Here is a 13,584-nt window from a genome sequence, read left to right on the forward strand (position 1 = left end):
CTGGTGATTCTCATCGTTTCTCTGTGTGCCTCTGTCTTTCTTTACGTTGTAAGTCTGTCTACACATTAGGAACATAGACATAGGAAGGTTTAGTGGTGGGAAAAATAATGGATTCTTAGATGCATCAGGCCTGTCCTTAAAACATTTGAGCATCTGTGCACAAAACTCCATAAGGAGAATGTTAGAATATTGCTTTATGAGATAACTTATTTTTAACAGAGAGAATACACAATACAAAACAGTAACTGTATAGTTCATTTACACAAAAACTCCTGAACTGAAGAGAATCGTGTTGAGCTGCAGGGACACTTTCTCTGGAGTTGTTTTCATGATGCTATGGCCATATCACATTATCATTTACACAACTCTCTTGTAAAATGCATAACAGTGGATCACAGGTCCTTGTATTCAACATCAGTTTGATTATTTCATATGTGATTTTGTATATATTTACTATATTGTGATGTACAGAATTGTGTGTTATAGCCTAGCCCTTCAATTGTGGCACCAATAGGAGACAGCTGGGTATACTTAACTATAAAGTAAACAAGTTTACAACAAATGAGTTGAAAATATTCTAAATAAATAGGTGAAATCTGTGATATAAGTGTTGTAGGGACAGGATGAGTGAAAGTGTGCAGCATGGATGTTGTGTTGCAAAGCACAAGATAAAGAAACAGACAACCACAGCAGGGACATGTGTGGGTCGAGGACGTCTCACTTTACTGGCTGCTGCTCTGGCCTGATCATCGGCATGCTTCTGATAGTGCTGCCTTCAAGTAGCGCCCCTGCAGACAGAGAGACACAGTGCGGCAAACAGCAAGAAAGCAGAGAGGCTGTTACAGTTGACATTGTAAAGATTGTTTTAATAATCTTGATTTTAGCTAATTTAATCCAGACCATATCATCCAGTGATTCTGTTGTTCTGAATGTGCAGATGAAGTTAAAAATGTAATGAAATCAAAATTTGTGATGTTTCAGTAGTGAAAAATCAAATTTGAGATACTGTGGTCAACGTTCTACTTTACAGCTGTTTGATGTATTTGTGTGTATGCGTGTGTGTGTGTGTGTGTGTGTTGTGTGTGTGTGTGTGTGTGTGTGTGTGTGTGTGTGTGTGTGAGAACAGAACTGAACAGCGTGGAGCTGCAAGGCTGCAGCAGCGACAACAGTCTGAATAGTAATGCCAGCCTGCCCAGCGTCCAGAGCCACCGGCGCCACACCGAGAGGAGAGTGGCCAGCTGGGCTGTCTGCTTCGAGAGACTGCTGCAAGATCCCGTGGGAGTCCGCTACTTCTCGGTACGATGACGGCACATGACTGGTGTTGGGCAGCACATGCTCATGACTGATAGGCTCTGTATCCCACCAACTATCAAAAGCGCTTATGTGGCAAGGGTTGAAAGTTAAATCAGGTTTTGCTTCTGTCAGGTGACGAGACAATGATGTGACGAGTATATCAAATATAAGTATTGGAGAGTTTGTGTTGGCCACATATCACACTGACAAATGACAGGAATGTACCTTGCAGCATTGTAACGACCTAATGAAAGGCCTTCTTTATTAGAAAGTCATCCACTATCTAGTATTTCCTGTTACTGACAAGTTAAAAGCTACATTTGAACTGTACGCTGCTGTCATACCATTTGCTTTGTTGTGTCAGGCTGACCATTTGTTATTTGACAAATTTGTTTCATTCTGTTTTTGTTATATCTCAGCAAGTCAAAAAAAAAGATTGATTCAAAATGTTAAACAAAATAAAATGGTAAGCAAGTGCTAATAAACCGCTGACTGCATAGCAGAAATTGATAAGATTATGACTCGTTTCAACTACCCCAGCTGTGAGATTGTAAAGACACCTCTTGTCTTCGGACAACATGTTTATATTAGGTTGTCTGTTTGTCTTTTCCTCATTTTTGATCCACATTTGATTCTTGTGCTACAGGAGTTCCTAAAGAAAGAGTTCAGTGAGGAGAACATCCTGTTTTGGCAGGCGTGCGAGTTCTTCAGCCACGTCCCTGAGAATGACAAGAAGCAGGTAACAGACATGCAAGACATTGTTTGATCACAACAGGCATCCATTTATACCCCACCAGCAACAATGAGGGTCAGCTCTCTTCTTTCCTCATTTTATCTTTCTCTCTGTCTTATCACCTTTTTTTTATCTTTACCTCTCCTCCACCCTCCACGTCCCTGAACCTCCCACCCTCTCCAGCTCTCTCAGCGTGCCCGGGAGATCTACAACAGCTTCCTGTCCAGTAAAGCCACAACACCGGTCAACATAGACAGTCAAGCTCAACTAGCTGATGACATCCTCAACGCCCCCCGACCCGACATGTTCAGGGAGCAGCAACTACAGGTAGCACAACACCAAATACACACACCAACCCCAAACTTAAGGGAACCACTAACCACTTCTGTCAAACAGGAACCTTCTGTACTTAGATGACACTGACCTCTGACCTTCCTTGTGAGAGGGAAGTGAAAGAAGTTTTCCCTGAAGGAGCAATTTATTATTACTCATAAAACTGAATCAAAACAGACCCTTATTGAAAATGTACTAGTATTAGAGCACTAGGTGGTCATACAACATAAAAATAATCTTGGCCCGTTGTCTAGCTTCATGGATGTGAATGGCTTCTTAGATGTGCATGTTGTGGAGGGGGGGGGTACTTGCTGAAAAGCTCTATTGATTTCAGCAGCTGAGCTCAGATGTTCAAACTCTGATAAGAGTCACAAGGCTAGAAAGATATCCTCACCATCAACTTCTATATTTTTACACATCAAACATCCACTCACATCCTCTCAAAGACACACACACACACACACACACATCAAAGCCTGAGATGAGCTTTTCCAAATACCCCTGGAATCTTGTGGTGCCATTGACTTAAGATTTTGAGTCAGACTTACATGTGTATACACATACATACACCCCATGTCGCCTTTACACCAGGAACATCAAAATCTAAAAGGCAGATTGTGATTCACTTTGCGTAGCGCATTCGTGCTCGCCAGAGGACAGACACATTCGGTTTTTATGACCCCATGGATTTGTCCTTTAGCGCCTCCCTGTGGATGAATTATTTCAATGAATTGGACAACTGTTGAATTCATAGTCCAAACAAACAGACAGCAGCATATTACCAGAGAGTTGGGCTGTACACCCCTATTGTAAGAAACAAAGAAAAGCACTCTTTGCAAGTTTTAACCCTTAAGTTGAGCTAATGTTTCCCATACAGGTTTACCTTGCAATCTGATCAAGAAACTGGTGGGCCATTTTCTTCCGTTATTGTTAAACTGACAGTGACATTTTCACACCAGTCAGAGGGACATAGAGGATGTAGTGGTGGCAGGAGTAGAAGGAGAGGGAGAGCAGCTAGAGCAGCAGCATCAGTCACTGAGCTTGAGGAAGAGAGGACGGCTGTAACAGGTTTATAACCTTCTCACAGCTACTACTTCTTCATCCTCTCATGTTGGACTGAGGACAGACTGAACGCTACAGTGACTCACTATCGCCTCTTGAGGTACAAACTGGTATTACGAGACAGGACGGGAGACGGGGCTAGCTGGTTAGCATGCTAATAGATATCTCTTCAACACAATATATAGACGTCCACATCACATTCTGTTGATAAATTTAGTTCATTTTTGAATATAATATTAACCCCTTTAATGCTCCAAGAAAACATAATCATCAGCAGGTCAGCAGTCCTCCAGCAGCTGCTCGTGGAATATTAGACATTTTTACCTTTTTCCCATGTGCTTTCAACATCTGTGAGCATCTTGTTGTCTTCCATTTTCTTCAGTCTCTGCTTCTATTACTTTTCATTTTTTCTTCTTTTTTACTCCTCTTCTCTTTTCTTCCTTCCTTCTTCCAGCCTCATCCTTTTTTATTTGTTTTTTGTCCTTCCTCTCATTAATCTTTCTGCCATTGCTTATGTTTCCATCCTCTCTACCTGCCTTCAATCCCTTTGCCTTTTTTGTGTTGATCCCTTTCTTCCCTCCTTTTTTGCTCTTTTTGCATTCCTTCCTGTATTTTCTGTTGCCCACTGATTACTTCCTTCCTTTTCATCCCTTTAGATCTTCAACCTGATGAAGTTTGACAGCTACACACGGTTCCTCAAGTCTCTGCTGTACCAGGAGTGTATGCTGGCGGAGGTGGAGGGCAGGCCCCTGCCTGACCCTTACCACATCCCCAGCAGCCCCACCTCCAAACACAGCACCACTGGCTCCGACCGCTCCAACCTGTCCACACCCAAGAAGGTAACAAGACACACACACCCGACTGTGCTTCATAACAGTTTTTATAGAATAATTTTGGGGTTGTCTGCACGTGTGTGCGTGTGTGCGTGTGTGCGTGTGTGCGTGTGTGTGTGTGTGTGTGTGTGTGTGTGTGTGTTCTGCAATGGGCTTTCATACATAATGTGTGCCTGCCTTTGCTTCTCCCCTCATTTCATTTCATTTGTGTGTCATAGGAGGACAAAAAGAGCAAATCTGGTCGATCTTTGAACGAGGACAGCAGGGATGACTCAGGAGACCGGAGGAAAGGCATGTTCTTCTCGTGGTCCCGCAACAGGAGCTTCGGCAAAGGCCCCAAGAAGCGAGAGCTGGCCGACTTCAACTACAGTCAGTAGTTTTTAATCAAACAATTACAACATTGTTGATTGTTCAATAACACACATCACCAATAAGTAATTCCTCATATAGCTGTGGTTTCCCCCCAGAGCTACTTGCACTTATTGGAAGATATCCTAGAATTCAATGTAAATAAAAAAACATGTTTAAAAATATGTTTTTAAAAATCGACACAATTAAATTGAAGGGCTATTTTTATGTTTGATGAAGAGGTTTGGAATACATCCCTTGTTTGACTGATGACTGTATCGTCTTTCAGATTTCTCTGGTAGTAATGGTCGCCGTGAATCCCAGGGTTCACTGTCATCAGGAGCCAGTCTGGAGTTGGGGACGTCAGGGTCGGGGAGGAACGAGGTCAGTCTACTTACAGTAATGGGCACATAGGCCCCAGAAGCAGCTTTATCATCGCCCTCTTTCCCTTCTTCACTGATTTTTTATGAAAAGTAACTCTGAATAAATGAAAAGAAATATTGTCAACTTTCATTTCCATAAACTGTCTTATTGTTTTCAACCCTCCTCTCCCTCTCCCTGTGTCTGTCTCTGTTGTCTTTATCCAGGGTGATGTTTCCCGTGGTGCAGTATCAGTGTCAACAGAGCGCGGGGTGGGCAGCGCCCCCTTGAGGCAGTGTAACATAAGCTTGCCAGACGGCTCATGTTGCTCTGTGCCACTAAGAGCCGGAGTGTCTATCAGGGACCTGCTGCTGGGCCTCTGTGAGAAGCTCTGCATCAACTTGGCAGCTATAGACCTCTTCCTGGTCGGAGGGGAGAAGGTATCCCAGACTACAATAACGCTTACCTACCCAAAAACCAAATGAATCAACAAAATTACTTACTTCAGAAAATCTATAGATTATTTTAAAGCCGCATTAATCATTATTTTTAATGGGAAAGATAGACAGGCATCTTTAGTGTTTTGGTTCTCTCACAGGTGATACTTTGAAAACACATAATCCGTATCAACTTTATACTTATAAATAAGTATAAATGATTAATGTAGCTTTAATAAATGATGATAACAACTACCATGAAAGACACATTTCATCAGTCAGGGGGTCAGAGAGCATCAGTTGTCGCTGTTTTTTCTTCTGTTGTTCTATGTAACTCAAAGGGAGTGTACAACCATGACACCAGGAGTTAATGGACATCTTTCATGATGAATTTGTTCTGTTTCTCTTTCTCTCAGCCACTTGTTTTGGACCAAGACTGTATGACATTGTGCTCTCGGGACCTCCGACTAGAAAAACGCACTCTCTTCAGGTACAGCAACATACAGCTCTTTATTCTGCCTGTTATAAAATATCAACACAAGCGTTCAGTGGCCACTAATGCTGCTGTCACAGAGACCTACAGAAAACATTAACTATCTTTTCTCCTTCTCCAGACTTGATTTAGTACCTATCAATCGATCTGTGGGCCTAAAAGCTAAACCCACCAAGCCAGTGACTGAAGTCCTCAGGCCTGTGGTGGCCAAATATGGCCTGCACCTCTCTGAGTTGGTGGCACGCATTGTAAGTCACTCCTCATGCTGGCTGCCTGTAGATAGAAATAGACAGACAGTGGTGACCTCAAACTCTTATCATATATATGTGTGTGTGTGTGTGTGTGTGTGTGTGTGTGTGTGTCTGTGTGATTCAGAGTGGGGAGTCAGAGCCTTTAGATCTAGGTCTTCCTATTTCCAACCTGGACGGGCTGCGAGTGGTGTTAGATATAGCAGAACGCGCTCCTGACAAAGGTGAGGAACGCACGCAGTTTCTCTCATTGACAACATATTGAACATAGTAACTATATTTGTGTTGCTGACTCATTTATTATCCTTGTTGCATCAGAGTCAGAGTCAATCTGTCTTTCATCCTGCAGACAAACAGAAAGTAACTCCCTCTAAGAGCCTCGCCCCGGCCTCTACAAGCAGAAACCAATCAGCAACAGTAAGATCTCCTCCAGCTTCTTATTTCCCATTTTCTTCTTGCTCTGGAATGTTCCATAACCCACCAAATGTCTCCATTTCCTGGTTGACGGTGTCACGCTACTAAGTGTCTCTCTTGCCGTCTTCAATCACCCATGTCTGTTTGCGATGTGTCACAAATGTGCAGCAGGTCTACAATGTGTGTCTCTGGCAGTGTTCGGGCTGTGTGTGACTGTATTTATGTGCACTGTTGCCATGGGGATGAGATCCTGGTCGCACTCTCAAGGTTCCTAATGTCCCATTGTTGTGGTCTGCCTGTGGCCGAATGCATCATCAACTTTGCTCTCTGGTTTCATGGTTCTCTTTCTTCCATAACAAACCCACTGGCCAGGTGATTCAGACTTGGCCTCACAGAGTATCTGCTGGGTCTCACAGCCTCTAAAAACCCCCTCTAGGGATGTGGCACTTCAGATTACTGTCGGGGTTTTCTTACTATCGGGGATTTTCCTGATCAATGACCATCTGAAATGGTCATTTACTGTTTTTGTTGGTTGATTCTAGAAGAATCATTTTTTTGAAAACAGGCTTCATTTCCCACCTCAGGGGCAGTAGTGTGGCTTTTAGCAGTAGATAGTTGGCTCCTCTGGTGTTGTGGTGTGTGTTGTTAGCCTACATGTTGGTGATGCTTAGTGCACACAGTGTCAGACTTGTGTGGCTGTCTGAATGAAACATCCCATCTGTCTTTTAGTTAGAACTGAACGAATATATATGTTTTACTAGAATTAGTTACAGTGAATGTCATTGATAATTCATCACACCAAGTCGATCATTTCATAGTTTATCATAATTATTTTCATCCCATCTAATTTTCCCTCTCAAAAACAGCCCCCATCGTTGAAACGTGTGCCCCCTCCCCCCCATCGAATTGCTCTTATTTTACAATTTGTCACCGTCCTCACCATCAGTAGCACCAGTCCCCATCTGTTGTTATTACTTGTGCCCATACTTGCACCACCATGACTCATCAGGGCTCTAATGCCCCGCTCCGCTCTCCTTGTGGCACCCAGGGGGAGGACAGGCCGTCAGGGAAAGCCGGTTCAGCCCACCCCCATGGGGAAAACGGCAAAGCTGGGCACAGCCCTGACACAAGAGGCCAAGCCTTACCCAACCACTCTGTCTCTCTCCATAAGGCTCCGGAGAAAAGAAAGCAGAAAAAGATTAATATAGACGAAGCTGAAGGTAAAGACTGAACAACCTCTCTCTCTCTTGTTTCTGTAGCTGTGTTGCTGTGATCACACTAACCCTTTTGCCTGTCTGCAGTATTGCAGAAGCAGCACCAAATGCTTTCAAAGCTAGCTAGCTATATGTAGCACAGTCTCCTCTGCTCACACTGAATGTAGCTTTGACTTGTCTAACTGATTAATACAAACCCTCTGCTGCATGTTTTCTGAATTACAGTCGATGTGTTTTACTGTTTTTCAAGATGTTATTTTGGGTGATTATTCATTTGTGTGTGTGTGTGTGTGTGTGTGCACATGGACGTACATGTGCATGTGTTTGTGTGTATGTACACGTGTTTTTGTCGTGTGTGTGTGTGTGTGTGTGTGTGTGTGTGTGCCTCCAGAGTTCTTCGACCTCATATCCAAAGCTCAGAGCAACCGAGCAGACGACCAGCGAGGCTTGCTAAACAAAAGCGACCTGCAGCTCCCGGATTTTCTGCGCCTGTCGCCTGTGGCAACCAACCAGGCTGTGCCTCCTCCCTATGACCCTGAGCCCAGTTGCTCCACCCCTCATTCCCGTAACCCCAACAACGGCAGCTTCCCTAGCAGCGGTCGCCGGGGCAATAAGGCGAACAGCAACGACAGGGGAGGAGGAGGTGGCAACCACTTGCTCAACGTGAGCCATCAGTCCCAGAGCTTGGACTCTGCACTGGGCACTGAGAGTGGAGGGGGGAGGAAAGCCAGACCACCTCCTCCATTTCCTGGCACCATCTCCCCCATCCACCCGTCCCAGGGTGCTCAGCGTGGTCTCCTCCAGGACTCTGGCAGGGGAGAATCAGTCCAGATGCTGGAGGAGGACACCCTGTCTGATCTGACTCTAGTGGGAGAGGGGGACATTAACAGCCCCAGCCTCAACTACGTCACTCCCTCAGCCCTGCCATGCAAACCCCCCCCCCGACCCCAACAACAAGCACAGGACGGTCGGCCTAGCTCAGGTACTTCCCCCGTGTGAACTCTTGAAACTTCTGAACTTTCACTGAACTTGAACTGGCTCACTAAAGTCAGTTTGAAGTTCCTTGTTAGCCACTCTTGATCTGTGGCTGAACGGCCCAGAATGCATCCAGATCTCCTCCTGTCCCTCATTCAACTTGCTAGAAATTAGTGCTAGAACCTTTCAATTTACATCACTTTCTACAGCCTAAAGCTAATTACAGAAACATTTCAACGCAGATTTAAGTGTAAATATACAGTAACTAATGTAAAAAAAATACAATACATACAATAGAAATGAGTGTTCATATAGTTAAACCATGGATATAGTGAGTTATTATAGTGATGTATGCACTACTTTTAGGCCAGCGTCTACTGTAAGTCAACAACAGCCTTAAGATAAAAATAGATCAGGCACATTAAGAGAGGAAAAATGGATGCATTAAGTTTGGACACAACTTGCCTTGTGATTTCCCTGTGTGATGTGTATCTGTGTGAACTTTTGAGCAGACTTGCTGTGCTGACTTTTCTTTGGAGACGTGAGCTCAAGGACGAGCTCAGGATGAATTGGTGATGACCAGTGCCAAATCCCCTCCTCCAGCTCCCCCCTCCCTCCCCAGTGTACAGAATCTAACAATGCACTTTAACCAACTACAATCGAGACTTTACACACCTCTACACATTCTTAAAATCTAACCTTTAACCTTATCGCGCTGATGCGGTGGGCCTTATCCCGTAAATACAAACATATGCTACAGTACCATTAACATACTCATTTGCTCAGCTGTTAAAGCATCGTCTCAAAGACAGTTCACTCTGTGTTTCCACCGCTCTGCTCTCACCTCAGGCATTTCTCGTGTCACTCATGAAAACCAAGACTACAGCGAGTGCGCACACATGCGCGTCGCTCGCTCTGTGACCAAACGATCCAGAAACTTCTGCACCGACTCTACATGAGCAGTTTTCTGTTTTGCAGCTCCATTTTGCTTCTATGTGCTACATCACACAGCAGCATGTATGTTTTTCTTTCTCTCCACAGTTCGACAGTGTTTTTAGCTCTTTCTTCCTGTAGGATTTAAGCTGGAAAACTTGGACTAACAAGTCAAACCGTTTCACTTTTTAAAAGGTTTCACTGTTGCTTTATCCTGTACTATATCCTCAAGAAAACATTAATTTATCCCACGTCCTTTTCATTTTTACTATCAGTTAAAAGTATTAATTTGTACATAGTCTCCTTTGTGAAACCACTGTATTGCTGTAGTCATGGTTAAATTGCAATGCAGCCATGCTGTTTCTTCAGTCACGATAGAAATCAATTCTCCTCTGTTCATTTGACTGTACTGTCTGTAAATAGATCAAATAAATGTTTTAGAGGTTGAACTCGCTCTGTAGAGCCTCATGTGAGCAGCCTCCTTTCTCTTCTTAGACTTTCTAAGTAGTTAAGTATTATCTGATTTGTTCTTTTCCCCTCACTTTCCATGTTTGTTATGAGTGTGTGCCTCACATTTGTCCTCAGTGGACAGGGCTCAGTGTGTATGTGTCATTTTTGAGCAAAGGTTGAAGGATAAAGTATTAATATGCATCATCCTATCCTGATTGTTAATGTGAAACAGAATACCACCATGGTAGTAACCGGTGGTGGAATGTAACTAAGCACATTTACTCTAGTAGTGTACCAGCCACTCGTGTTACCATTACATTTGATTCACAGCGTTAAGCATCCAATTTTACAAAAAAGAATTTACCAGTCTTGGATGAAAAAACCAAAAGGTCATTTAACAACACGTATCACTGTTCTGAAGGAATTCCCAGAATCCTAAAAGACTCTAAGACTTCCATCTGTTGCATGGTAACTAAGGTTTTTTCACAAATTAGACATATTTTTCCAAATCCAAACGGAGATGGGAGCTGTAAATGTCACATATCATGTCATTTTCTACACTATGAACCAAAATCACTTTTACTGGTACACATATTGTAAATTTTTTCTCTCTGACATTTTATATTTTCACACATGTTAATATTTTTGCTTGTGTTTACCAAAGAGCAAGGACATTATGTCATCTCTGGATACCAGGATTAGGAAATACACCTGCAACTTTGCACAGTGGGTTATAATTCTTTTTTTCATCATGCAATAGATGGAATATTTTTCTATCCAAATAGTTGGAGTCCTTGAGGATTCTGCATCATTAATAGTAAAATACATATATAATAAATAACACTGAAAGATTTCAGGTTATTAGACCTAATTGTCTTATTCTTTAATAGATCAACAGCCACCCAGGACGAAATGCTTTTTCACTTGCAGCTAAGAAAATGTGATTTCTCCCGTTTTTGACCTTTGCCCACCTCATTCCATCTGTACAACCACTCTCCTATTTGTCTTACTTGATATTCCTCTCCTCTCTCTGTTGCCTCGCTTGTGTGTGTGTGTGTGTGTGTGTGTGTGTGTGTTGTGTGTGTGTGTGTGTGTGTGTGTTTGTCTGCAGGACAGGGCTTTTGTTTCGGGGTACAAAGGCTTTTTGGGGGACTGGGCTATTAGCTATGCATGGGTTCCCCTCTGCTCAATGCCTTATTAGGCAAGCTTTGTCATGCTGGGCTCTTTGGTAGCCCACGAACAAAACTAGGTTCTGTTTCTTCCTCATCCACACACACACAAACACACACACACACGCACGCACACACACACACACACACACACACACACAACCTCACATATACAAGCTCACGTTCACGTACAAACAGAGCGTCTACATGCGCGTGTGTACTCGTGAGTGTGTGTGTGTGTGTGTGTGTGTGTGTGTGTCTTTTGCATCACATGATGATCTTGTGTGTCCTCCGGGACTGACATGTGACAACAGCAGCGACTGATTGTATTTAACGGGTCCATATAATGAGACCAAACCAAATCTGTACAAAAACAGACAGAGATGAAATATCTTTGCTTGTTCCACCTTCTTCATCTCTCACTTACACACACAAAAAAGTCTGTGAGATTCTTTTAAAGGCAGGGAAAATGTCAGGAAACTTGATGGGAGAGGACAAAAAAAACAAGGATCTATATCTGTAAGGACAGTGGATGCTCAAGTTGTCTCCTTTGTAGAACTATAAATGTATTGGATGAGGATCACAAAAGAGCTTTATTAATTTGGTTCAACCTGATTTGATAAAATCTTGCTGATAATCATGATTTGAAGATAAAGCGAGTGTAGGGATTCCTTCAAAGTAAACCAATCTTGGGATGGGATTCTTGTTTTCATGCTCCAGGATCCACTCATGTGTCTTATGTTTGATGTGTTGCACAGGATAACATTGCTCACAGAAGCTGTTCTACGATTACAGTTTTGGCTCAGTGTTTCAGTTCACCGGCTCTTGTTGGGACCGTTGCCCTTGTTCCACCAGCCAACATAATAATTACCTCCCGGTGCATCAGTCCAATGCTTGTCATCTCAAATGGCTCCATCTGCTGGTGAGAAGAGGACGTAAAGACGTGGTGCACAGAGGCAAAGAGGAAGAGAGGGACAAAACCCTTTCTCTCTTTCAGCTGATTGCACGGAATAATATCAAACTAACTTAAAGTACTCTAGTAACTGATTTGAGTTTTGATCTTTATCATGGACTTGTAGCTTAAGTACATAAAAAAAAACAGGAAATAAGTGAACCACCTGTGTAGGTGTGTAAAGCCTTTAAAGGGGAACTCCACTGATTTTCCACATCAGTCACATCGTACAGGTCTTAGGCTGTACTGCTGTGTGAAGTCTGATAACTTGCCTCAGCTGATGTCACTTGAAGAGTCAAAATGAAAAGAATCTGGGGTGTGGAGTTAGAAAGAAGCGATCTTACCAGACCTCGCAGAGGCTTCTGGGTACATTGGCAACTGGCATAACACATCTGAATCTCTCACCAACAGGGAACTACAACAGAGTTGCATTGTGGGTAAGGTAGGCACCACATTTTGGCAAGGAGGAAGGTGTGGAGTAAAAAATGTTTTTTTTTTTTTTTCTGATGCAGCGATTTTAATCCCTTTTTTTTAAAAAGACACTTTCCATTGTGAGTCAGACTCTTTGAGATGTTTCTTTATACTTCTGTTCTTGTGAAGCTAATCCTGAAAAACAAAGACTTCAGGAGCCACTTTTGTACTGTTAAATTAGTCTCCAACACTCAGCAGTTTAATAGTCCAGTCACGTAGGAGCTCTTCTACTTAAATAGAACATTCTAGTACTATACTGTTTTGCATTGTATCTAGTGCAGATCCACAGTAACAGAGTTCATTTAAACAAGTCCACAGCCTTGTCAGCAGCTAGACTGGAGGCTGAACTGAGGCAGAAGGTGCTTTGAGTTAAATGCTAATGTCAGCAAGGTCGCATTTACAAAGCTAACATGTTTTTATGTTAGTTTAGGGGTGTTAGCATGCTATCATTTGCTAATTAACACACAGCATTAAGTACAGATGATACATATCTCGACCTAACTCTGGGAAATAACTAATTTATAACAAAGAAATACAATGAGAAGCAGAAACAGGTTTGAAGTCACAGAATTATTTAAAAAATAGAATAAAAGCAGCAAGCACACAATGCATCTGTTTTCCTCTAAACCAGTAGATGGCAGCAGTCTGTATCAAGATGGGGACAGTAATCTCTTTTCACTAACTGAAACACACACACACACACACACACACACACACACACACCAAGCACCGAGCACCAAGCATCTAACCCTCTTTCCCATGATGTCATGGGCAACAGCCATGGGAATATCTGTCACATCCACTTAGTTCCCTGCTGCCTCCCAGCTCCGTGTGTGTGTGTGTGTGTGTGTGTGTGTGTGTGTGGT

The 13,584-nt window shown here is 42.9% G+C and overlaps 1 protein-coding gene across 4 annotated transcripts in view; it reads left to right on the forward strand.

Annotated features, from left to right (window-relative positions):
- rgs12b (regulator of G protein signaling 12b) overlaps positions 1 to 10,136 on the forward strand; it is a 44,468-nt gene extending 34,332 nt beyond the window's left edge. For 2 of the 4 annotated variants that reach the window (XM_056372161.1, XM_056372162.1), the window contains exons 7-19: positions 1,127 to 1,296; positions 1,940 to 2,032; positions 2,210 to 2,353; positions 4,078 to 4,260; positions 4,473 to 4,623; positions 4,892 to 4,986; positions 5,190 to 5,402; positions 5,816 to 5,889; positions 6,014 to 6,140; positions 6,268 to 6,364; positions 6,490 to 6,557; positions 7,603 to 7,774; positions 8,160 to 10,136. In XM_056372161.1, coding sequence (XP_056228136.1) covers positions 1,127 to 1,296; positions 1,940 to 2,032; positions 2,210 to 2,353; positions 4,078 to 4,260; positions 4,473 to 4,623; positions 4,892 to 4,986; positions 5,190 to 5,402; positions 5,816 to 5,889; positions 6,014 to 6,140; positions 6,268 to 6,364; positions 6,490 to 6,557; positions 7,603 to 7,774; positions 8,160 to 8,767 — 2,195 coding nt within the window. In that variant the 3' untranslated portion in view covers positions 8,768 to 10,136. The remainder of the gene's footprint in view (positions 1 to 1,126; positions 1,297 to 1,939; positions 2,033 to 2,209; positions 2,354 to 4,077; positions 4,261 to 4,472; positions 4,624 to 4,891; positions 4,987 to 5,189; positions 5,403 to 5,815; positions 5,890 to 6,013; positions 6,141 to 6,267; positions 6,365 to 6,489; positions 6,558 to 7,602; positions 7,775 to 8,159) is intronic. The other 2 variants (XM_056372163.1, XM_056372164.1) reach the window with 2 other exon arrangements.
- Positions 10,137 to 13,584: the final 3,448 nt, after the last annotated feature.

This window comes from Seriola aureovittata, chromosome 3 (assembly GCF_021018895.1).
Source record: "Seriola aureovittata isolate HTS-2021-v1 ecotype China chromosome 3, ASM2101889v1, whole genome shotgun sequence".
In the NCBI taxonomy this organism is placed as follows: Eukaryota; Metazoa; Chordata; class Actinopteri; order Carangiformes; family Carangidae; genus Seriola; species Seriola aureovittata.